Source organism: Artemia franciscana, chromosome 1 (assembly GCF_032884065.1).
Source record: "Artemia franciscana chromosome 1, ASM3288406v1, whole genome shotgun sequence".
In the NCBI taxonomy this organism is placed as follows: domain Eukaryota; kingdom Metazoa; phylum Arthropoda; class Branchiopoda; order Anostraca; family Artemiidae; genus Artemia; species Artemia franciscana.
Genome location: NC_088863.1, coordinates 22128998 through 22154245, shown reverse-complemented (window position 1 = coordinate 22154245; position 25248 = coordinate 22128998). Strand labels below are relative to the sequence as shown.

The 25248-nt window shown below is 33.9% G+C and overlaps 1 protein-coding gene across 1 annotated transcript; it reads left to right on the top strand.

The window, feature by feature from the left end:
- Window positions 1-470: 470 nt before the first annotated feature.
- On the top strand, window positions 471-21521 carry LOC136026945 (cysteine and histidine-rich domain-containing protein 1-like). Its single transcript, XM_065703807.1, has 6 exons — window positions 471-804; window positions 3647-3793; window positions 9567-9713; window positions 10247-10420; window positions 17105-17299; window positions 21227-21521. The coding sequence occupies exons 1-6, from the start codon at window positions 637-639 to the stop codon at window positions 21419-21421; spliced, it is 1026 nt and encodes a 341-aa protein (XP_065559879.1). The 5' UTR covers window positions 471-636; the 3' UTR covers window positions 21422-21521.
- The last annotated feature ends 3727 nt before the right edge of the window (window positions 21522-25248 follow it).

Sequence of the window (25248 nt, the reverse complement as noted above, 5' to 3'; positions counted from 1 at the left end):
AAGGCCTAAAAGAAGGGTTAAGAAAGGCGAATGAAGAAGCATTCTCAGAACAGCGCTCAAATGAACCCAGTTTGTCTGAAACAGGCTGAGTTAACCTGTAGGCCTGTTTTATGAAGGAAGCATAGTTCCTAAAACATTTTGCACTTTCTACATTTTATTGGGGAATCACGTTAATTTTAGTTAATTTAAGAAGAATAGGTGAAACTTTTCTGTTCAATTAAAGAATTATTCCTTCCATCCAACCTAGTCATGAAATGAGATGAACTTGCCACAGCTACAGTAGCAAGCTCTTATTATTCTTGAACATAGTTAAACAGGGGAAGAATCAGCCCTTATTAAAACAAGAAAATTTTTGTTATTCCTACTTAGGTAACTAATGTTGACTTCATTCCCTAATCAAAGGCAGAAAGTCAGGAGTGAAGTGGATTGAGGCTCGTTTTTAATCAAACAAGTTAATTCAAACATGAAATTGCTAAAATTTGAAAAGCAACGGCGTTGCTCTCGAAAATTCTACGACGTACACCCTGACAGAGCTTGGCAACTAAAATATAGTTCAGGCATAGGCAAACTAGAGAAGAGTTTATTCACGTACTCCAACATCATATTAGACTATTTGAATTGTCCACAAGTTTAAAAATGGTTATCTGTTATAACAAAGGCTGTGGAAAGGAGTTTGCTGTAGATGAGAATAATCCAGAAGCATGTGTTTATCACCCTGGTGTTCCAATATTTCATGATGCTTATAAAGGATGGTCGTGTTGTAAAAAGCAAACAACTGACTTTACTGAGTTTCTTAATATATCTGTAAGTATACCATTGAAAACCTGCATACCTGGCTTTTGTTATCTTAAGAAGTAGCTTAGCTGAGGTGTGATAAGGATATGGTACAATTTAAGTGTTGGGGCTTTTTACTATTTTCAAAAGTAGACTAGTTGATTTAGGTAAATGAAGCTTTTATTAGTGCTTTCAAAGCATTTATTCTTGGAAGATAGACTACTACCTCCACTCCTTCTGTGAGAGAGCATTGACCTTTGATTGCCCTTAACAATATTTTGTTACACAGAAGTTAAACCTTGCAAAATAGATCACCTGCTCAAATTATACACAAGAACAGGGTAAAATTTGAGTTCGCAAACTTTTTGCTAGCCTAATCTAACTTCTCTCTATTTTTCTATTAACATGTGATGTGAGAAATAGTTGAGAAATAGTGAGAAATAGATGCCAATGATGGTGTTCAGTTTTTATTTGAAAGCTGAAAAAGTGTTTATCAAATTCATGCTTATTTTTCAGAAATTTGTTTAAAAAAAAACTATACAGCAATGAAAGAAGTGAATAGGCCTATAAAGGTTTTCCCCATGCAAAATATGTTAACTTTGATTATTCTGCATTTTATGAAGTATGAACTGTTTTCTTTATATGAAGGGGCTCATCTGGGCTGATACCCTTTCAGTAATGAATCCAGGACCAAAAAGATATACTCTGGGAAATTATTGTCAAGCTTCCATGTTAACCCTTTTGTGTTTTTTAAGTCTTAGAAATTTGCCTAATTGACAGGTCTATGCCTATTGAAATTCTGACAAAACAACATCTTATCTTGATTTTCTGTTATCAGTTTCTTTTTCTCTGGTTCTAAATCTGAAAATGCAATTTCTGTTATTTGAATAGAATTTCAAGCTATATCAATGTTTTTTCTAAATTTAGGAAATATATGTTTTGATCTTTTGAACTTCATAAATTGGGATTAAGCAAAGTTGTGAAGCTGAAAACAGGGGTCTTATGACTATCTATCTTAGCTCTACTGCCCTAGGAATGACACATGGACAGATAATGTATAGACATATCTATCTATTAACAAATGAACTAACATCATTTTTATACAATCCTAATAAGGGGGGTTGATGCCAGAATTGCCTTTCACTCAATTGGACTATCTGTCTTGGCTTTTTCTACAATTAGCCATGACTTGATTGCCACAACTATTTGATTTTAATTCAAAATGATTTGAATTAAAGCTATTCAATTTGAACTAAAATAAATTATAGCATAGGAAATGACACTGCTTTGCAGTGGTTTCTGGTTTTATTTTTCACTGGTTCATCCATATTTTTGATGCAGTGTAAGCATTTGGTCAGTTACTTTAAATGTGTCTATCATTCTTAAAGTGTTGCACAATAAAGCAATAAAAGTGCTGATCACATTTGAACTCAGTCAATAGACTATATGAATAGTTACTAATAGGCCTAATGTAGATATGTTGGGCTAGTTAAATTTTATTTTGTTATAAAATTGTATTAATGGTCAACCTAAGGTATGTTTTCAAATGATTTAATAGATTTGCTCCAAGATTCTATTATACAAAATGATTGTAATTCTCATATCTCACTCTTACTTATTGTAATAGGAATTTGGGATATAAAGAAGTTTTTTGAAAGCTAAGAGCATCTTTGGATCAGCATGCAAAGGTCTAGGATTATTGGATAGCTAAGTCTGATGAATAGATTAATTATTATTGTGGCTGTGTAAATAAAATAATGACAAATATGTTAACTTGAGTGTGCTAACATCTGTGCTGTTGGAGTTTGAGTCTTGTAAATGTCACAATGTTACATTATTTTTTTTATAGAACCTATTTTGAATAACTCTTTACCTTGTGAAAAACTGCTATTTCCAGAATTGATATTAATAATAATAATAATAATTTTTATTACCCACAAACATACAAAAGTATAAACAGTAGAGTGCAGAGAAAAAATTAATATACAAAGCAAAAACAAAAGTACACATAACTCAACAATGGCAAGCACAACAAAGCTAACATAACAAAGAAAAACAGTATAATAAAATAGAATAACAGATCAGTAGAACAGACAAAGTAAAGCTGCATTGATAACTAGAAATATTTACAAACATAGTGTAGACCGCTGCTTATGTTTTGCATTCAACATGTTCATTATTTATTATTAACCCACACATATAACCCTATGGAGAAGAAAAAAAGCATATGAAATTAACAAAACAACCAGAAAAACTAAACACTTATTCTACATAATACATTAATAACAAGAGAAGATATAACTAAACTAGAAAGGTAACTTATAAGAAGAAGATTATGGCACCATTGCCCCATACAGGGAATTATCTTGCAGAGTGATCAGACATAGCAAGAAAGACAATTTTGGATGGCCAAGTATGGATCAACAATGCCATATCTTTCACCAATCCATGAGTTTCTAGTCCAGGGTGGTAGGCCTAAAAACAACTTATAAAAACAATAAAAGCATCACCTGATGGTATGTTTACTTTGATTGGTTAATAGAACCCAAAACAGGGAAATGTCTGGCTGCATCAGCGCATTGAAAAGCCTTGCTCTGATATGTCTATTATAATTTGTCTTGGCAGATATGAGTAGACCATAAGATTTGTGGATCTTGCTGATCAAATGTTCAACTAGCAGTGATCTTGTAGAGTTCACATCATAACCAACTGGGAGCCTGATGTAAACTAAACTAAGTGCTGGTTGGGCCTAAAAAGATTGACAGGGGCCTAATAAGTATATTGTCTGCCATTTATTGTGTATGATTACATTTTTTTTCATGGTATTGATAGAAAATGTGTGCAAATTGTCCAATCATTCATTCACTTTTAGGGTTGCACAAAGTCAAGGCATTCTGATGTGAAGCCACAAGAAGTACCAAAACCCCCCAAGGCTGATTTGCCAGAAATGACTAGCTATAGACCTCCTCTACCAAAAGAAGAAGAACTAAAGCCAAGGCCTAGCTTTGACTCTCCACTGGTAAGAACCATCCTCCAATTGGAGGAAATTAAGCTGAATAGTATTTCTTCCAATCACTACTGTTTCAAAACTAGCTATTTTGATTCTTTGATTGACATCTTTATTTTCAGTAAATAATAAAATAAATAGTAAACCAATTAAATAATAAAACAATGGAATGAGCATAGCTACTACTAGAAGGCCAAATGATATATGCATAATGGCTCAATTATTAATTAAATCACATAATAATGGCATAAAAATGACCTTTTAATATTGATTAGGACTTCATGTTTGTGTGCCTGATTAAAAGTGCAGTTGTCTAGAGTTGCTCTATAATGTCTTTCAAGTAGGCCTACCCAGGACACTAAAAATGAAATTTGGTTCTTTAAATTGGTTAAGTGGAAACTTACACAACCATATATACAACCTTATTATATGTTATATATAACCACCATATTATAGATTATATATCACCATGTATAACCATATTATATGTAACCACCTTATACAACCATATGAAAAATCAGGAAAACTAAGGAATTCAATTTTTAATGCAAAAGATGTTTGATACAGGCATGTGGTTTTAACACTTAGCAGGCACCAAGTTTAAAAATAATGAACATGTGTGAAAAAGCAGTAGAAAATAAGCAGAAAAATATATATTGTCACAGAGCTCTAGAAACTAACTTTCCCGATTGCTGTAGTAAAAGACAAATTGTAGAATTAATTGGATGTAAACTGGTTTAAAAAAAAGCAGTGGTTGAATGATTAAGATTATATAAGAATGTAGCCTTAACATATCGTTATCAAATGAAAATTGAAAGGAATTGTATATATCATTTAACAACTAAAAATCTAAGCTATAAATTAGTTTATTTATTGTCAAAATTCTTCAAGATTAAATGCTCAAAATTAGTAGTTAAAGGACTAACTTACAGGGACATATTTTTAGACAGACCAACTAGGCCATCTTATTTTGTTGTATTTATTCCATTAGTTGACAATTGACATAGCAATATTTTTTTCTTCTGATTCCAAAAATATTACTCTTCTTACATAGTTTGGACATTATCATAGTAGCCTATATTTTGTTCCAAAGCAAACGGCAGTAGTACCTTATTGATTGTTGAAATACTCAACTATAAGATGCAAAGTAAATTGGGTGATACAATCCTTTAGCTTTTTTTTGTAAACTGGAAAATTCTCCGCTTGTTTCTTTTCATGATTCAGTGTGGCAACTAAAGAAACTTTAGCAATGAAAAAGCTCTTAATAGTTTTATATGAACGAAAAGAAAAGTTGTAGAAAATCTCAATTTCAGGGATAAATACACCTAAGATACAGCCAGGGGAGAAAAATGTTTTATTTGATATTCTTGGTACTTTATAAAAACTTCCTGTGAATTGGGAATCGATTGGAAGAATTTAGGCACCAAATAAATGTTAACAGAGATTGAGAAGGAAGGGGAAAACATGTCTGAGAAACTGGAGAAAATATTAAGTAAGTGATAGTAACCATATTTCACTGCAAAAGAAAACTAGCAAGAAATAAAAACGAACATAAAAGACTTAAAGAAAATATTTATCATCAGAAAAATATGTATGCCCATGTTTAGTGTTTTCTCCACATGTTTGTTCTCCATCCAATTTTCCCTTTCTTCCCTATTTTAGTACTGGCATTAAAAACCCTAGTGCTCTTAGTACTCTCCTCTAGTAGAAAACTAAATCATTAACATTGAAACCTTCAATCCAATCAAAGTAAAAATGTAATAGAGAAAGAATGGGGGAGAAGAGAGAAATAAAGAGGAGAGAGAATACCGACGGAATGGTTATTGAGAATCAGAAGGAAAAAAGGACAGGGAATTAAAAACAAGAGAAAATTAGAAAGAACTTACCGTAACTAGATTTTTGCTACTTAGTTAGTTGTCTAACTCACACAGTTGGTTTTTTTTTTAATACAAAAAATGGTGGGGGTCACAAGACTTGACGAAGCATTAAAGAACAATTAGATTAAAACACTTATTGAGACAAAATTTTATAGTGAGATTGAATACAGTGGCCAAATTAAAACCCACTGGGGGGTTGCATTAAACAGGCTACAAATAGTAATATGCTGTAATTTTTGATAATTAGTGCGTATTGGAGTGCAGCAAATAGATCAGGCTAGCCAAAACGCTTAGTTTTTTAAGCAATAGCCCAGAGTAAAAGCAACTTCATGAAAAAATGGAGTCAAATCCATTTTAAAACAGTACATCCTTTGAGGCCAGATGGTTATGAATTGCATAGATTTCTCCAATTTCCCCTATATTCTCTGCTTAATTTGCCTGTTTTTTTAGTTTGGATGGGTGACCCCCATTGGAATCAGCATGGTCAAAAACCTTTGTTAGGACAATTACAGTTCCTCCATCTTGAACACCAAGGAAAATCACTTCTTTGCATCCAGGTAGCACTGATGTGTCTCTTTTTTTTCACCAGAGCTAGCGAATGACCAGCACATCATAGAGAGATGTTTAATGGCTCATTTGAACATAAGTTAAATTTGCTACTGCCTTTTTTTATGTGACAGAAAAGATTGGAGGGCAAATAGCCCCCCTCACAAAAGACTTCTTCCCCCAACATTACCCAATCAATTTTGAAGTAGCGATTTTGTTCAACATAGTTCAAAGGTCAACTATCTACGGTTTTGGTGATGATATAACCCCCCATAGTCCTTGGGGAAAGGGCTGTATGCTGTATTGGTATCAGATGTATCAATATCATGCATATTGGTATTGGTGTATTGTTATTGGGCGTATTGGTATTGCAAGTATCTTAGACAGATTTTTAATAGCTCATATAAAAGATGTTGCTCATATCTATGCCCTTTTTATAAATTCCACCATCAAGAAGTTCCTAATGGCACTAAAACGGCACTTTTGTTGTCATGTCTTAAGTGGAAAAGCTGGTACCAGTGGCCTACCAGTACTTTTTAGAGGGACGTTTAATGGCTTCTTTGATAGCTCATATCTACATGATTTTATCAATTCTACCATCCATAAGTGTAATATAGCACTAAAAACATCACTTTTTGTGTCACTTCTGAAGTAGAAAAGCTTGGAAGTATAAAACAATACATCATTGTAATAATTAAGGCCCAAAACCCTTAACTGGAGGTTTGCAAAAACACCTCCAGTATGTTCCTCCTCCAAGCCCCCTTAATAAGCTACACCATTAAGGTACACACAGCAATATGTCAAATTAGACTATTAGAGGCGTGGTTCTGTTCATACAGTGTCGGACTCCAAATTAGAGTGTCTTGCATTCGATTCCTGCTTGTTTTTTTTTTCAATCACGGTTTTGTCCCTTTTATATGATCATTTTCAGACAATTTCACTGTTTTTGTAAATGTGATGCACTCATTTTTTAAAACATGTCCCGGTAAGGTATTTTGTCAAGTATTTTGATTCAAAAGGGAATAGAGGTCATCTAGTTCATGGTTTGTAACAACATTCTTAGTAGATCACTAAATCCATACCAAAAATAAAACAAAGTTGGAGCCAATTTTCTCAAATCAAGTGAAAATGACAGAAAAAAACTGAAAAACGAGCCATATAGTAAAAAAGTTAAAGATGTGCTAAAGAAAGCCAACCTGTTTCAGCGGATGATTGAATTATGCATGCTTATCTTAGTTTTGACAACATTTTAGGAGAAACTAAATTTCAGTAGGGGATGGTTAATCTGGGGTCTGGAGGGGAAACTGAGGTCTGGGAGGGGCAGTTGCCCCCTCTGCTCCATAGCTAATTACACCTCTGAACACAACTCCTTGCCACTTAGTGGTTGGAGAAGTGTAGGCATTTGGTTCTGGAACTACTCAAAGTTGTATATTAAAGAAGGATCACTTATTATTTTACTTACTTATTCAAATTATTTACTTGACAATTCCACGGTTATATTCTCTCCATGCGTAAGATTGCGGATCCAAATAGAAAAAAAGACTATCAGAAAATTCAGGTAATTTTTCCCAAGATTTTTGAAATGAAAACAAACTTAACAAGACACATTTTTTTTTGAAATTTCAATTCATTTCTAAGCAATTAGTGGCTTTTCTATATAGGGACAGGTGAAATAACTCTATAAGCCTAATAACACATTTCTCTTGAGCTTGCAAAATTTTTCACTAGCATGTCGATACACAAACCTGTCCACTTAGTTAACCTTATTTGTCGAAGCTACTCGCCTTTAGCTACTTTCGTAAGTGCTACTAAATTTAATTTTTCAAAACATAGAATTGAAGATCTGTTTCTTCTTTTTTGAATTTTTTTACTAAAGGAAACAGCACTATGTTTTGATTTTTCTTTCACTCTAAACTTAGTTTTTCCTTCAATCTTTGTACTGCTTCTTCGGTCAGTTCCATAATAAGCTTTGAGGTATCTTATCTCCCCTAGATTGGAGGTGGTTAGAAATTACATAAAAGAATAAGTTTTCAACTGAAACTGAGGGTCAACATTTAAGATTAAAAGGAACATAAATTATTGCGTATAAATAAAAAAAGATCATGGCAGTGTTGTTTCCACATTGAATTTTCATCAAAAACGAGCAAAGATTAATTTAAAAAGTAAAGTTTTTCCAAGGGAAGTAAAGAACGAAGTTGAAACTTAAAACGGACAAAAATTATTACTTTCCCAGTCTGTCTAACATATATCAATAAAAGTAGTGCAAATAAATCAAATTGTGATATTTCCCTATGTTTTTAGGATTACAGAATACTAGTGCTTTACTGAAAACACAAAACAATATAGGAGTTTTGGTATGGTACATGTAAACCATTTAAGAACATTTTTATCAGTATAAAAGTAAGGAAATTTTAGATTGTTGTTTTATTTATTTATTTTTTCGTTTAATTTGACATCACGTCTGCACAATGAGCCAAGTTCAATTATTGACTGTCGTTTAGGATTTGAACAGGACCTTTCATAATTTTTTATAGACAAGTTCGGAGTGAAGGAATCTTATTAGTATTAAGAATACAGACTGGCTTTTGAATTTGTATCACAACTTGAATTTCTCTGTTTTTTAGAAAGAAATAACTGGATTTCTAGAATTCATATTATGGTTGATGTGTTCTTCATTTCGTGTAATACCAGGTGAAATGAAGATGTGACCTGATAAATCAGTCCATTATTTTGTATGCTGTTTAATGAATTTAACCATATCATTTTTATCCCTAAATATTTAAGATAATTTTAATTGTATACTGAAAGTTACTGATACCACAGCTCCTTTAAGACTATGAAAAGCGTTATAGATTAGTTTGTTGTTGTGAGACTATGTATTTACTTTTGACTCTTAAATCAATATTCTTGTTTTTTATACTTGCTTTTGTGTTTTCAGTTATGCACTAGTTTTCTGTAATCCTACAAACATAGGGAAATATCACCAGTTTATTTATTTGTACTAGTGTTATTGATATATGTTAGATAGGCTGGGAAGTAATAATTTTGTTTTGTTTAAGTTTCAACTTCGCTCTTTACTTCCCATGGAAAAACTTTGTTTTTTAAATTTATTCAGTGAATGATGCTTTAATCTGTCCCTTTTCAAGATGATTCACTTTTAAACTATACCAAACCTTCCGTATTTGTATTCTGCCTGTCCCCACTTACAAAACTTTGTTTCTCACTTTTCTATCAAGCCCACAGTTTTTTTTTTTTAGTAAAACTGTGTTCTATTAAATTATATTTTATAAAGCACATAAATATACACTAGTATCATAATTATACATGTATCTCAAATCTTAGTATCCTATTTTTTTTTAAAGGAAACAATAACTCCAACGCTATCTCCAAGCTTGAAAAAAGAATTTGAAGAAAGGAAACAGCAAGGTGAGGGGATTGAACAGATAAACGAAGATGGCGATGAAGAAATTCGAATTGGCACTCAATGTAAAAATAAAGGTTGTAAGCAGGTAATTCAATGATGCGTAAAATTTTATTTTATATTTTTATAATATTGACCTTATAATATAGAGCTAAAAAATTGCCGTTCACAATGAAACAAATTTCAGTCAGATTGTCCGACTTTGCTTTTCAAAAAATTTAAATTTTAATGTTAAGACTTTATATTTACTCTTTTTCTATGATAAAAGTATGTTCATTAAAAAAATAGCACAAATAAAGGTCTTTCATTTTTCTATAGAATTTCTTTGTTTTGGACCTTGTGTCTAAGAGCTCTTATTTTAAATTTCGACCGGCATTAAGCCACTGATTTTCCTTTTAAATCATTCTACTGATTCTTAGAATTTTGCTAGAGCTCATGCCATATGCGCTCTTGGCTCTTCCGACCTCGTCACAAGTGCCATATGAGCTCTTAGCTCTTGTTTTTATTTAGAGTACTATTTAAAGTATTAAAATAATGATAATATTACAAATTTATAGTTTAACGTGTTTTATTATTAAAGCAGCCACTCTGCCATAAGTAAAACATTTGATTTTGATTTAGGAATATCTTGGGCCGCACGTAAACGAGTGGGAATGTATTCACCACCCTGGAGTGGCAATATTTCATGAAGGTTTGAAATACTGGTCATGCTGTAAAAGGAAAACTACAGATTTTCAAGCTTTTCTTGACCAAGCAGGATGCGAAAGCGGATCTCACGTTTGGAAAAAGAAAAAGGTATGAATATTTTCAGACGCTGCAGCTTCAAAGAATGGGAGGTTATGTGTCATTTTGCGTTACATCTTAATTTTTCTCCTTTTTTTGAAGACTATGCTTTAGTGGTAAAACCCTAACCGTTGTCCTAATGTTGTTGTAATAGAAAACGGGTCCAGTTGTTATAATCCTTTCTGTGCCACGGTCTTTTAAGGGCACAATCCGTACCCAAACTTGTTCCCAATCCGTTCCCGTGGTCCCAAACTTGACCGCGAAATCTCTTCTTGGAAGCTAACAAGGCCAATTAGGATAGGTACAATGTGGCAAATATACTGCTAAGTCTTGATTGAGGAAAAACTAGGTTATATCTTAATTATATTTATTGGCTTAAGGAATGCGACAATAATTTTGCTCAGCTAAAGATTTGAGATAAACATCAAGAATAATCAATGTCCTAAAGTAGTCGGTGAGTGGTGACCGAGTCTGAATAAAGTGATCTTGAAGACATTCAGCATGAGCCATAAACATCTAATTTTAATATGATGGAAACTGCACAAAGAGGAAACACAAATCTTTTCCAGATCAGATAGGGAAATATGCAAATTTTTAAACACAAAAATTTTACAGAAAAAATTTACAGTATATATAGTACAGAAAATATTACAGTATTTCGGTCCTACCAACCCAGGTGATACACAAAAGAAAAGAAAAACAAATATATGCAAATAATGAGAAACTACCAGTGAATGTATATTAGTAACTGAAATACAAACATTAGTGAAATCGCAGGTATTTAAAGGATGCCTGGGGAAATTTGAATTTTTTTTTTTTTTTTTTTTTTTTTTGGTAAAACATAACCTTGGGCTGGACGCTTTATCCTTTAAAATGTTCTCCCCCTCCCCTTGTAACAGTCCAACCTGGGTGGATCGATATTGATATAAAGAACGAACTGTCCTGTCATTGCTACCTAGGGTATCCTTTGAAGTATTTTACCATAACGTCATTTATAGTTGTAACTTGCTATTATGACTCAATTCGTCATCTTGTATATGAAAATGCAGCTTTTTTTCAAAAAATTAATTTTATTTTAAATATTGTGTTTTGTTGATTTCAAAAGGGACTAGATATAGCAGTTTCCTTTAAAATGAGCTTTTAAATAGCTCTCTATGATGTGCCAATATCCTGCTAACAGTGAAGAAGCAACATCAGTGCTTCCCATGCAAAAAGAAATGATTTTCCTTGTTGTTCAAGCCAGTGGACTCGAAGTTTCCTTAATTGGGTTTTCAGCCATGGTAATTCTCACGGTTTACTTTTTATTTTGATCCAATTTGATTTCAAAATAATTAATTTTGATTTACTATTGGCTGAGGTTTATCCTTTACTAGGCTAGGTTACATCTACCGCTGCAACCACGGTCTGAACAAATTAAAATGATGAATCCCAACTCCCGTCAAAAACATGGATGGACCCCCGTCAAAAACTTTGCCATGTATTTTATTCTATTGCCTTGACCTTTTTGACTTGAGAAAAAATAAGAATAAATATCAAATTACTTCAACATTAAAAACTAGTTGAATAGGCTTCCCCTACAATTATTCATAATAAATTGGTTTCAGTCCAAAATATTTACAGAAATCGTAGTTTATTTTTGAAAAGTTTACAAAACACAATCAAAGCCCATGCTTTCAAGTTTTCTCCTCTTTGAGGTCTTTTTAAGCAGCTTCTACCGTGTGATCTATAGACACTTTTCAGAACACGCCGGTATAGTTTTCTTCGTCGTTATCAAACAAAATTGGTCGCTTTTAAATAAAATAGCATTGTGTATGGCTGAAATATTCAAGATAAACTCATTCTTTTTAAAGAAAATTCAGACAAATCCATTGGGGAAATAGTCTAATTTCGAGGTGATATAAAAAAGAATTTTCAGGGATTTAACTGTTGGAGTCATGATTAGATGTACGACTACTGGACATCTTACTCTATCGCGGTCCTAAATTTGCACTGCTTCACTTTTCCCATCCCCCCCCCTATGCGGGAATATATCCCAAATTATATATACTCTTTGTATTTTAAATAGCGCAAATCGTTTCATTCTGTTGCATATTTACGGTTTGCCATTCAATTAAAAGTTTTAAAGCATTAGAATTTTTCTTAAGTAATTTATCTGTTGTTTCTAAATTATAAATATTGCATGTACACAGGAAAAGCCCTTGGTTTTTTCTTAGTTTGACTCATTAAAGAACGAATTAGAGGGAATCAAGCAGCAGAATCACTCAACTATGACATCATACCCCTGGTCATAAGATAAGTATGTTATATCATCTTGCGTTTGAAGATGTAGTTTTTGTCAAAAATTATATTTTATTTAACATTTTTTTTTTTTCAATTGCAAAATGCACAGGATATAGAAATTTCCTTTCAAATCAGCACTTAAACATCTCTGTTTGATGTTTGAGTTTCCTCCTAGCGATGAGAAAAAACAAAGCAGAATAAAAAGAATGCTACGCATCAGTGCTTCTCATATTGAGATCATTGATATCATATTGATATCATTTCCTTGTTGCTGAAGATGGGGGATGTAACTATTCTGTATAAGATAAGATAATATTCATTTTCAAAAGACTATCACAAGCTCTATAGAACCGAGTTCGCTTTATATGTCAGTAAAAGTTAAGAAAAAAATTTCAAATCAGTACATTAAGTCAAACACTTAAAATTAAAAAGAAATTAAAAAGGCAAAATCATCAAAGATAAAGGGCAGATCAATAAACTTAACAATTAAATTACAAAAACATTGCAGTAAATCAAAAATAAAAACGGCAATAGAGGAAAAGGGGAATTTGGCAATTACATAATCACTAATTATTATTAAGGTGTTCCAGAATAAAGGGGATAAAACTTTTACGAAACCTCTCTGTAACAGCATGGATCGGAGAGTAAGTTGGGATTGCTAAGGAGACTGACCGAGGGAGTCGGAGTCTAATGGGATTGTGAAAATTAGGGAGTAAGTCCTCAGTACGGGGATTAGAAATGACTGATTTAGCGAAAAGCAGGCAAATTTTTTCCCTCCTTTCTTTTAAGGTGGCAATGCGTGCAGCTTTAAGGAGGAAAGAGTATGGAATTTTGCCTTCTTTGTAAATGATCCTGAGCGAAGGCTTTTGGACCGACTCGATTTTGTCACTAAATCCATTTGAAAGTTGCGAATGCCAGACCGGACATGCATATTCCAATAACGGCCTGATAAAGGATAAGTAAACGGATGGAATGTATCTTATGACAGTTAAATTTGTTTAGCAGCTTAAGCATGGATAGTGAAACATTTGCTTGTTTAGCAATGTTGGAAACATGTGTGTCCCACTTAAGATCATTAGAAATTGTGACACCAAGAAGCTTAACATGTTTCACTAGCATTTCGCGTGGGATCGGGTCGCAAAAGAACAGGAGTAGATTTCAAGAAGTTTATCGTCATTATCTGTGATTTAGTGGGATTTACTGTCATATTTAGATTCTTTCATCCGAACAGTGAGTTAGGATTTCAACGGGGTCACTTACAATATTTCTATGACATACTTCAAGGATCGACAAGTCATCCACATATTTCCATCTTTGGGGGAATTCCTTGCCAATTTCGTTAATCATGACAAGAAATAAGAGTGGTCCCAATAAAGTTCCTTGAGGTATTCCACAGTACCTAGGGAGGAGTTAGAGTAAGTATTTTTGTATTTTACAACTTGTGATCTATACACACTAGAAACCCTATATGAGGTTTCTTGGCTATGGAAATTTTAAAGGTGCAGTTTTCGTTTCGATCTGACCCGAAATCCTCATAAACTTGTTTTTGCAATGAACTTATCATTAAGGTTAATTTAACAATCCCTGAATCAGCTTCAAGCGGAGATTCTTCCGTACTTGACTGTTTTTTTTTAAATTCAAAACGTGCTTTTAAACTGTCGGTTACTATGAGCTAGAATGATGGGGGCACCCGCGGACTCATCACTATCGTAGTGGAAAGTGTTAACTTTAAGTGTTAACATAATGGGCTAGGATTAGAGCTCAGAGCCAAGACAGGGTTAACGTTTCAAAGGTTCCAATTAAAAAAAAAAAAAAAAAAAAAAAAAACTAAAAAACTACAGGGTGAAAGGATGCCATAACTTCTAGTATGCAACCCAAATTCTTTAGTCGCCCCAATGATTCCTGAAAGCTTATCTTTTTGCAATTAAAATATTTTGGATGGGAGGAAATTTTCCTAACTGTTTAAGCAATTTTATTAGTGCAGTTTTGTATGTTTAATCCAAAATGTAAATCTTCTTTTGTTCTATGGTACCCATTGTGTCATATTTTTTTAATATTTACTATTGAGTCGTTGGTGTTTGGGACAGAATAACTTCACAAAAACCCTGAGTAATAGTATAGGTCCGTTTTCACTTTCGGATTCAACTTGGAAACCATATTGGTAAACTTTCCCAAACCATGCTAAAATGTCGCTTTTGGAAAAAAAACAGAGCTCTAAGAAAAAATGAGCTAATACATTCAATTAGAATTGCACTTTTTATGTTTTTAAGCCATAAAAAGCAGTCTGTTGGTCTTATTAAGCTTACATTGTCTTAGGTGGCCTTTGAGAGAAAAATGAGGGTATCCAATAAGTCTATTGTTTGAATATCCCTATGCCCACATGTTTAAAAAAATTGTGCGCCAAAGAATTATCTCCAATATGGTTTGAAGTGGCTTGTGATACAGAGTTAAGCCCTGGAGAATTTAAGAAAAGCCATTTTACTATTGTCCATCCAATAGCTGTTATTGATAAAGCTTAGGGAAGTTTACTTCTGAACAATGAACTCTGCGTGGAGATATTTGTGGCTATGTGAAGCGACTAGAAAAAAAAGTATGCTTGGATTGTTAACTATAGCTTGAAGCAATATATGTCGTAGAGTTAAGGCGTAGGGATTTTAGAGAAACTTTTTTACTATTGTTTATTTCGTAGATCCTATTGATAAAGCCCAGGAAAAGTTGCCATTAGAACAATGAACTCTGCGTGGAGAGATTTGTGGCCAGGTGCTGCGATTGGAAAAAATAGACTGTAAATGAATTTGAAGCAACATGTGTTGTGGAATTAAGCTTTTAGCAATTTAAGGAAATATTTTTACTGTTGTCCATGCCCCATAGCTCCTACTGATAAAACCTGGTAGGAAATTTCCTTTAAAACGAATTCGTGGCCTTTAATATGTTAAGAAATTCGTGGTCAGGTACTAGATAAGTATTGGAGGGTGGAATATGGTTTGAAACCACACGCGACACAGATTTATGCCATAGGGTATTTAAGAAAAGCAGTTTTACTATTCTCTATGCCATAGCTTCTTACTGATAGTCTGGGAGGAAGTTTCCTTCTTAACGTGAAACATAAAGTGGACAAATTTGTGGCCAGGTGAAGTGCCTGAAAAAGAACTCGAGTTGTGAAAAAGCACAGGGAAGAGCTAACCACTGAGGAATTGCATGAGCTTGAAATGAGGAGAACGAGATAAGGATGGATGTGCTTTCTTCAGAATACGGCGAGAAGGTGGTTGAGGAGCTTCAGTTTCAGCAACCAAGGAAATTTTTAGTAAAATAATGAATGATTGTAATTTTGCCTAAACGTACCACCCCAAGGAAGTCCAAACAAGCCGTTAGAGCCTTATCCGGAATCATTAGAGCAGTACTTCTCAAACGATTTTGGGCCTTGCTCCACCTAGGCATTTCTAAAATCCTAATGCCTTTCCCCCTTCAAACTTTAATTTTGTTCAAGATTTTACATGTATTCACCTAAAGGAAGCTTTAAAAGCCATTAACTTGTTCTTTTTTGGGGGTCATCCTCTAGGCATATTTTATGCCTATATCTGGAAGGAGGGGCTGCTTCCTGCTCCGTAGTAATTTACGCCTCTGTTACTGAGCTATCATCGACATCTGAGATTCATGAAGATTTATTAGCAACAGACTCCTCACGAGCAGTAAAATTCCCTCCTCCTCCTCAACATACATGGCCAAGCATTAGACTTTTATCAACAAGGTAAAGTGGGGCTAAATATTCTTTTATTTTTTTTCTTGTATTTTGGTCGTATTATTAATATGTTTTATATTATCCTAGCATTCGACGATATATTAATAACAGTAGGTTGTTCTTTTCAGGGGAATGGATAAATTATTTTACTTTTATTTCTTCCGGGAAAAACTTGTTTGATATACATCCTTTCTGTTATACATCAAAGATCTAAAATGAATTAGGGCTGTGTACCGAGGTTCCACTGTATTTAAGAGAGAAAAGAAAAAAAAAACCTTTCCTGTCTGGTAGTTGGTAAAATATAGTAAGAACCAGCGATCGCTTCTCTCTGCTTAAAAAGTCTTCAAGCCACGACTGAGCTTGGCCAAATTTGTCGAATACGTCGTTTGCAGTTTACAACTGTGATAGTCTTTGACAGCCTAATGTAAATGATCAAGTTAACTCAGCAATAAATTTGGTATTATCCTAGCATTCGACGATATATTAATAACAGTAGGTTGTTCTTTTCAGGGGAATGGATAAATTATTTTCCACGACTGAGTCGTTTGCAGTTTACAACTGTGATAGTCTTTGTCAGCCTAATGTAAATGATCAAGTTAACTCTGCAAAAAATTTGGTAAGAGATTGGTTCGTGTATGTAATGCTTTTTTGTATGTTTTTTTTTGGATTATTTTCAGGACACGGATGACCCGAACAAATGTGTTTGTCGATATGATTGGCATCAAACTGGTGGACAAGTCGTTGTTGCAATTTACTGTAAGAATTATGACCCCCATAGAACAATAGTCAAAGCCAATCCCATCAGGTTAAAAGCTTCAGTATTTTTTCCCAAGGAAAACTCTTCATTTAACTTAGACCTCGAGCTTCGTGGGGTAAGTTTATTAGCTTAAATTTTAATTCCCCCCCCCTTTTAAAAAAGAGCAAGAAATACTCTGTAAACACAGGTGGATATTACAAGATTTCTGAGAGACATGAGACGGGTCTGGGGAAAACAAACCCTTCTAAAGTATCTTCAAATTGAAAAAAAGAAATTGCTAATATACATTTATATAAGATAAACAAAACTCTACTAATATTTTTTGTTTGTCGTATCTTAAAGGAACAATCCATCCTCTTTTCTGAACTAAACGCTATAATAACATGTTTAATTGATTCTCAGACTTGCTTCTGGTCTAACTGTTTCGCAGCCCACTCCCCTTAATGCCTTGACATAGCCAAGTTTGCTGATTTTGTAGTATCTTCTTGAATCGGCATTCTAAAGATTAGATTTTGATTCTTAGAAATATTTAGATTCTGTGCCATTTTTTGATGAGAAATAAGTCCAAAAAAATAATGCAAAACAAAAATTAATGATGTTCCCTCATCATGTGTCTCAATTATTTATGATCAAGGATAAGTATCTGCTTGCCCTATTACACCAGATTCCCATTCTTTGCCACGGATTTGGGCTTAGACTGCTTGTCCAGCTTGTTGAGGATTTAGCTTTTTCGAGTTTCTATCATGATATTTCTTTTGGCATGTTTGCTGCTTATCTCTAAAATCAAAAAAGCTTCGTATGTAGCCTGGGGTCATATCGAGACGTTGGAGGGCAGTTAAACTGGAAGTGATCCCGAATTTCAATAGACCTAAATATCAATTTTTGGAACGTAATGATGTGAAAATTTGTTAACATTGACTTCCTTACAGAAGAGGATATGGCGTGCAGATACTGAAATAAGTAAGAAAAAGAATGTAAAACAACAAAGTTAGCAACCTTAGTATTTGGGATAGAGCTAAATCTAGGAATCGGGGGGCGGGGGTCTAGGATATGATTAAATTGCAAGAGAATATAAAAAGTGGTAATATTGGTACAAAGGTAATCTTGCTTCCAAACTAGATATAACAACAGCTCAGTTTTGCCCCTCTTTTGAGCTAAATATTAAAATAACAAAATCATTGCTTTATTGGATTCCCATCCTAGACAAACTTTAGAATAGGGGCCCTCTTAATCCATTGACATAATCCTAGGATGTACACAGGAGTTGATTTTGATGGTCAGTATTATTTTCTGTACTTTTTTCTCTGTAGTATACAGCATAGGGATATACCCGAGTATTAGGGGTAAGGGGGCTAGTATACAGTTAAACTGAAAGTGCTTTGAAAATGTAATAAACAAAACTCATCCTGAATGTAATTAATCAGAAATTTTGTTATTGTATTGTTTAATTCAGAATTTTGTAACTATGGTGTTTAGTTCAGAAGAGGAAATAAAGCCCACCGCTATCAAATACGAAGAAACATAACAGGTTGAAAAGTGATAGTGCCTAAAAGAACACTACCGAACCACCTAGATTTTCAGTTACGTCTATTCCAGGATCTTACGCTAGGTTTCCTTTCGGGGCGGGGTATTTGAAAGAAAGTGTGAATTTTGTTGAACATAAAATAAATTATCTTCTAGAGATTTCAGAAGAGAATCCAGGCCCCCTAGATGCGAAACTATTTGTGAAAAAACTTACACCTAGTTCGAAAAGGCTTTGCAGTACCTGATTATTTTCAATTTTACTAACGAAAGAAAATAGAATGCTGATGAATACAAAATTATCAGAATCTAGAGACTCTTTAGGGTCCTATTAAATAAAAAAAGCAAATTTTTTCAATTAAAGTAAGGAACAACATTAAAACTTAATTTGAAAGAAATTATTCCGTAAATAAGGGGGGCTGCCCCTTCCTCAACTCTTGCTCTTTACGCTATAGTATTAAAGTTGTTTAAAATACTCCTAATTCAAATTCAACGACCCTTGTGTTTGAGCAGTCTTTCTTAAGGTCAAACTCTAGCGTAAAGAGCAAGGGTTAAGGAAGGGGTAGCCCCCTCATATACGAAATAATTTTCTGATTAAATCATGCCAGGAAATCCATTCCCCCGTGTAAAATTTCCAATGAGAAATTCTCCCCTTCGCCCCTCCTCCCCAAAAAAGGAAAAATCTGTCTATTTCCCAATAACAAATACTATTGATATTGTAATACCAATAGTATTACCAAATACTATTGTTATTTCTATATTACAGTCTTCCCCAGGGACTATGGGGTGTCATGTCATCCTCAAAGGCAATTTCATTTTACCTTTCAACTATGCTGAATATGGCTATCTCGATATTTTGATCTGATCAATTTGGGGAAAAGAGGAGGCGTGTTAGGGGGTTTAGTTGTCCTCCAGTATTTTGGTCACTCAAAAAAGGCACTAGAACGTTTGATTTGCGTTAGAATAACCCGTTCCTGATCTTCTAGGACTATTGTTGTGATATAAACAACCCCGGAAAAAATTAAAACAACTAAAAACAAACTGGCATCCATGATATTTCTTCTAGCAAAAAAAAGAGAAAAATTCCAGGTTTTTGCAGATCGGAGCTTGAAAACTCTACAACTGTTTTCTCTGAATTGCCGAAACTGATGGTGTGATTTTCATTAAGATCGCTTGACCTTTTGGGGCTATTCCTTCCTTTTCGAAAATCAGGCAAATTTTTTCAGTCTCTTAGCTTTTGATGCGTAATATTAGACTTAATGGATTTTATATGTTTGGAATCAGCATAAAAAGGCAATTCCTTTGGTATACCTATTGTTATGGAATTATTGTTTTTTAGAGTTTCAGTAACACCTGGGACGAGTCTCATTTAACCACAAGAAGAATTGCAAAACCACAAGTTTTGTCAAAACTGCTGCTATTAAATATGTATTTTAACTGTTCTGTGTTTGTTTATTAAGTTTTAGTTATTTTTCAAAAAAAAGGCAAGAACAGCACAAATTCTCACAAAACCATAATAAATTCAATAGAAAAGGTAAAATATTCATTTGCAAAGTGGTCAGAAAAAAAACCTGATGACCGTCAGCGTTTGTGTAGGTTTAATGTAATAACTACTGGAGAGAGAAGTTAGATAGTTCCTGTAAAGGAAGGTAAAGAGTAAATTTGGTTTTGTGGTCATTGGGAAGCAATATTTCAAGTTTTACAGGATGCACATGTTGCAATTGGGCACGGTGGACAAATGCGTACGGAAAAAGAAATAAGTTCAAAAGTGTAAAAATATCACAAGGGAAATTAAATAAAAAAGAAAAAAGTCCAAATTGTAAAAATATCACAAGGAAAATTAAATAAAGAAGACAGAGGTCCAAAGTGTAAAAACATCACAAGGGAAATTAAATAAAAAAAAAGAAATAAGTCGAAAGTATAAAATATCACGAGAGAAATTAATCTAACCCATCTAAATTTATGTTTGTGTTGTGAAAAAATGTGTAAAGTTTAGCTTCCCCTGGTGAGGGCTAAATTTGAAATCATAGGGTTCATTAATTTTGAATCCGTAAAAAAAGAAAATAATACTGAACCACATTGAATATCAGTTACCTCTATTTTGAAGTGTATAAGGTGCTGGATTCAAAAAGAAAATGAATTTTGTTAAAAATAAATAAACTTGTTTACTAAAAGTTTGCAGCATAAACACGTCCTACTGCATGGAGTTTTTTCAATGCTGCTCTTATTAAATATTTACTTTAACTTCTTATGCGTCCGACACGTATGTAGGGATTTATTTTAGAGGGCTCAAATTTGAAAAGAAGATAAGGTAAAACGAAGAAAAAGGAGGCTAATTAAATGAAAAATAAAGTAGATTATGGGAAATCGTAGTATTTTTGGATCCTCCCTGAGTCAGAGAAATGAAAAAGGAATGAACATATAATGATTCAGCGTATAATCTATATGCTGATTCCAAATATGTAAAACTTCCAGTGATCTTAGTAAATTTCAAAGGGTAAAATTCGTTTTTTTTTTTTAGATTATAGACGTCAAGGCCTCCTCAGTGACTATGACTCCAACAAAAGTGGAAATTTGTATGAAGAAGGCAGAACCGATGTCTTGGGCCAAACTGGATATACCTCGTGTCTCAGAAAGTATCGATTTAGCCGAAAGTACAAAAAAACTCACAGTTGAGCAGCCTAAGGTCGATGTTTTAGACCTGAGTGATTTGTGAGCACGAATTATCGTTATATTAAGTATTATATTTTATTGAATCATGCCTCTCAAAGATTGGTTTTGCTGGATAATGTCTCAAAATAAAGCACATACCCTCATCAGTCTAGTTGAAATTTGTTGAGGATTCGTATTTTGTGCCGCTAGGACTGATTAGAGTTGCAACTGGCTGGTGTCCCTTTGTTGTTGCAAGACGGTATGCTTTAATTAACATAACTTTCACATAGGTTAAGTTATGCCGAAAGTGAAGCGTTTTTATCATTGCTATCTTGAAATAATAAACCTTAACATTAGCTGCACCTACTCTGTCATGACTCTAAACCCTCTAAACAAGATGGTCAAGGATTGCAGTTCAGCTCATGTCTTAAAATAAGATGATCACCGAGAATCTCGTTTCTGATCCAACTTGTTTCAAGGAAGGGGAGGCCGGGGTGAAATAGAGAACATGTTTTTAGAACAGCATTTGAACCCTTGACAAGTCAAGGTGATTAAGCCATAAAACAATTACAGACAAAGGGACATAGCAGGGACAAAAAGAAGATATGTTATTGATTTCGACACAACATTCGAATTTAATAAATAAAAGTGAATCAGGGAGGGGGAAGGGGGTCAAATAGAGCTGCATCTACCCTGTCAACTCTCCAAACAAAGTGGTAAAAGATTGCAGTTCTGCTCATGCCTTAAAATATTTATTTCTTCACCTTTTATAAACGGGAAAGGCGATTGTTAGCGAGATAGCAATCTCTTTTATTTCCATGTCAATATTTGCAATTATATTTTATTCCAAAGTCAATAAGATCAGTAGAGTCAATGGAGAACATATTAGCTAGATGGACAGGCTACAAATTCAAACTTTCTTAATAATAATAATAATTCATTTTTACTCTCTTTCGATACATTATAAAAATGCACTAGAGGAGAATAAATAGAAAAAGAAAGAAAAAACACATGAATAATTACCGACTATACGACAAAGTGACAAACACAACTGACGATGGAAGAAAAATGACTAAAAACTAAGATCATTATTCAGACACTAGAAATATCAATGTACCCCACCATATTTAGTAGATGGTTGAGCGCCAATTTTGATATTTTCTTACACCGATCTTCAGATCGAGCCGATAATTCCACCATCTTCTTACATATATCAAAAACATAGTATTTTTTTTTTTTTACTAGTGTATGAATTCTGGAACCACAGAAGGATACCAATAAAATATTAGCATGCCGGTGAAATTGGACCCTAATTTGTTTCTTTTAAGTCACGGAAAAGAAATTTCGAAACGGAAGAAATTTCGAAACGGAAGAAATTTCGAAATTTCTGTGGTCCATTACAAGCAAAGCTTCTTGGGCCTAGTAACCGTTTTACTTTTGTAATAGTATCAATGAATTGATTGATTGAAAAAAAATACATACAGTTCAAACATGGAGTTGTAGAGCTTTTATAACGTATATTTGCCAAATTGCCCTTTAATTTTAGCTAGCAGACCATGTTTCGCGGAGTTTCTGTTAACTCATTGATAAGTCGCTCTTATTGGTGAACGAAAAAGAAAATTCGAATAATTCAGAGAATCAAGCCTAGGAACATCTATTGAGACTATTTTAAGGATTCTGATATTGAGGTTTACTATCATAAACTGAGTCTTCATGGTTTAATAGCAAGGCTAATCTCAAATAAACAGAACTGAAGAGTCTCAACTGCTTTTTCCATCGATAGCCGGTTTTTAGGAGACATCATCTGTCTTCTGCATACGAAAGGTGACGAATATCAATATGGCTGTCAGGCTGTCAAGGATGGGATGTCTTTCGTCGCTGTTCCAAGTACGTAGGTGAAAATCAATGGATTTAAGACGGAGCCCTGCTTTACCCCACGTTTCACAGGAATGAGGCTCGTAATTTTATCACGGGCACTCATCCGGAATTTGCTATCATTTCCAAAGGGACGCACAAATAAAGCTACTAGTTCCAATGTTTAATAAAGAAATTAATGATTACGATTGTAAAATTTGGTCAATAGCTTTAGATACATAAACCGCACATACATAAAGACTCCTTCTCATCATCATCTTATGACGTGGCACACAGCACATTTGTACTGTACTGCAAATGCTCTGTTTGCAGACAATCCACCCCAGGGGCTTTACCTATCTTCAGAAGACGAGTACGATTAAATAAAATAGAACGTGCAACAGTGATGTAATTGATAAAATTGAGAAAAACTTTCTAAGAACTTTTGAATACTAAACTGGAGAATTAAAATTTTAACAATGTAGAAGATGGATGGAAAAATTTGAGGAATAAAACATTTATGAAATTGCTGATTGTGTCTTAAGAAAGTATGCTAGGAACGCAGCTATGAGTATTAGTGAGGAAGCTTTGTTTATTAGAGAGAAGGGACTTGGACAAGAATTATCTGAGTGATAGATTAGATGAAAACAAGGGGAATGTAAATAAACTGGAGAAAACATTAAAATATGAACTAAGGAGGTGTGGGATTGAAGCCACTGATAAAATTGCCGAGGATCTGGAAGATGCAGCTAGACGGCATAATAGAAAAATATTGTACTGGCATGTTAAAAAATTGAGAGGGAGTAGTCAATACGGACTTGTACCAGTTAAAGATAAGAACGGGGCCACAGTTAATGATAAGGAAAGAGTTAAAGAGAGATGGGTAGAACATATCGAGAATGTGATAAACCAAGATAGAATTGTAGGAAAAGATCTAGAGGAAAATGAAAAAGTTTGTGATACCTTGGATGAGAAGGAAGATTTACTTCGTGAGGAAGAATTAGCGACAGTAGTAAAAGGTTTGAAATAAAAATAAGGCCCCAGGTGCTCATAGTTTGGTAAAAGAATTTCTTAAATATTGATAAGAGTGAGTATGATAATTATCGAGGCGTTATCCTGGTCTCTGTAGTAGGTAGCAAATTACTAAGAAATATGGTACTTTTGAGACTGAGAGATGGTGTAGACAAAGTTATAAAAAAATGGTACGGTTTTAGAAAGAGTAGAGGATGTCCCGACTAAATTTTCACGCTTAGATTAATAATTGAGAAGTGCCTGAGCTATCAAACGCATTCAGTCCTCTCTTATTTTTAATCTGTTGATAGAAGAGGTTTAACGAAGGTCTTATCCTTGTATGGTATGTCAGACAAATACATTAAAGGGACTAGTACTATGCAGAAAATGAGGGTAGCAGCTGGTTTCGTATTAAATCAGGAATTAAGCAGGGTTGTGTTCTATCCCTCTTTATATGGATATGGATAATTTTGATTGACTTCGTCTTAAAGGGAACAGGAAAGGCAATGGGAGAACACGGTATGAAATGAGGAGGAAAAACTCACCTGATCTTAGATTATGCTGGTGATTTAAGCATCGTAGGTCAAAGTTTGAGCAAAATGAGTGAACTTTTAGTGGTTTTACGAGTTCAGGGTGCTATAATATGTTCGAAAATTAATGTTAAGAAGACTAAGTCGCTAAGGCTAGGAATAAGTGACGATGAAAAGGTGACATTGAGTAACAAAAAGATTGATCAAGTGGACAGCTTACCTTGGTAGTATTATTAGTAAAGACGATGGGAGCAGTAAAGATGTTAAAAGTAGAATAGCCAAGACTCAGGGTGTTCTTCAACAGCTGAAAAAAGCTTGGAAGAATAGGAAGATAAGTCTGCCAACCAAGATTAGAATAGTGGACGCTACAGTGATGACAGTGGTCAAATATGGTTCTGAAGCATGGGCGCTCTGAAAAACGGATGAGGATTTGCTAGATGTTTTCTACAGAAATTACCTACAGATTGTTTTGGGTACCTGGCTCACTGACCGTATT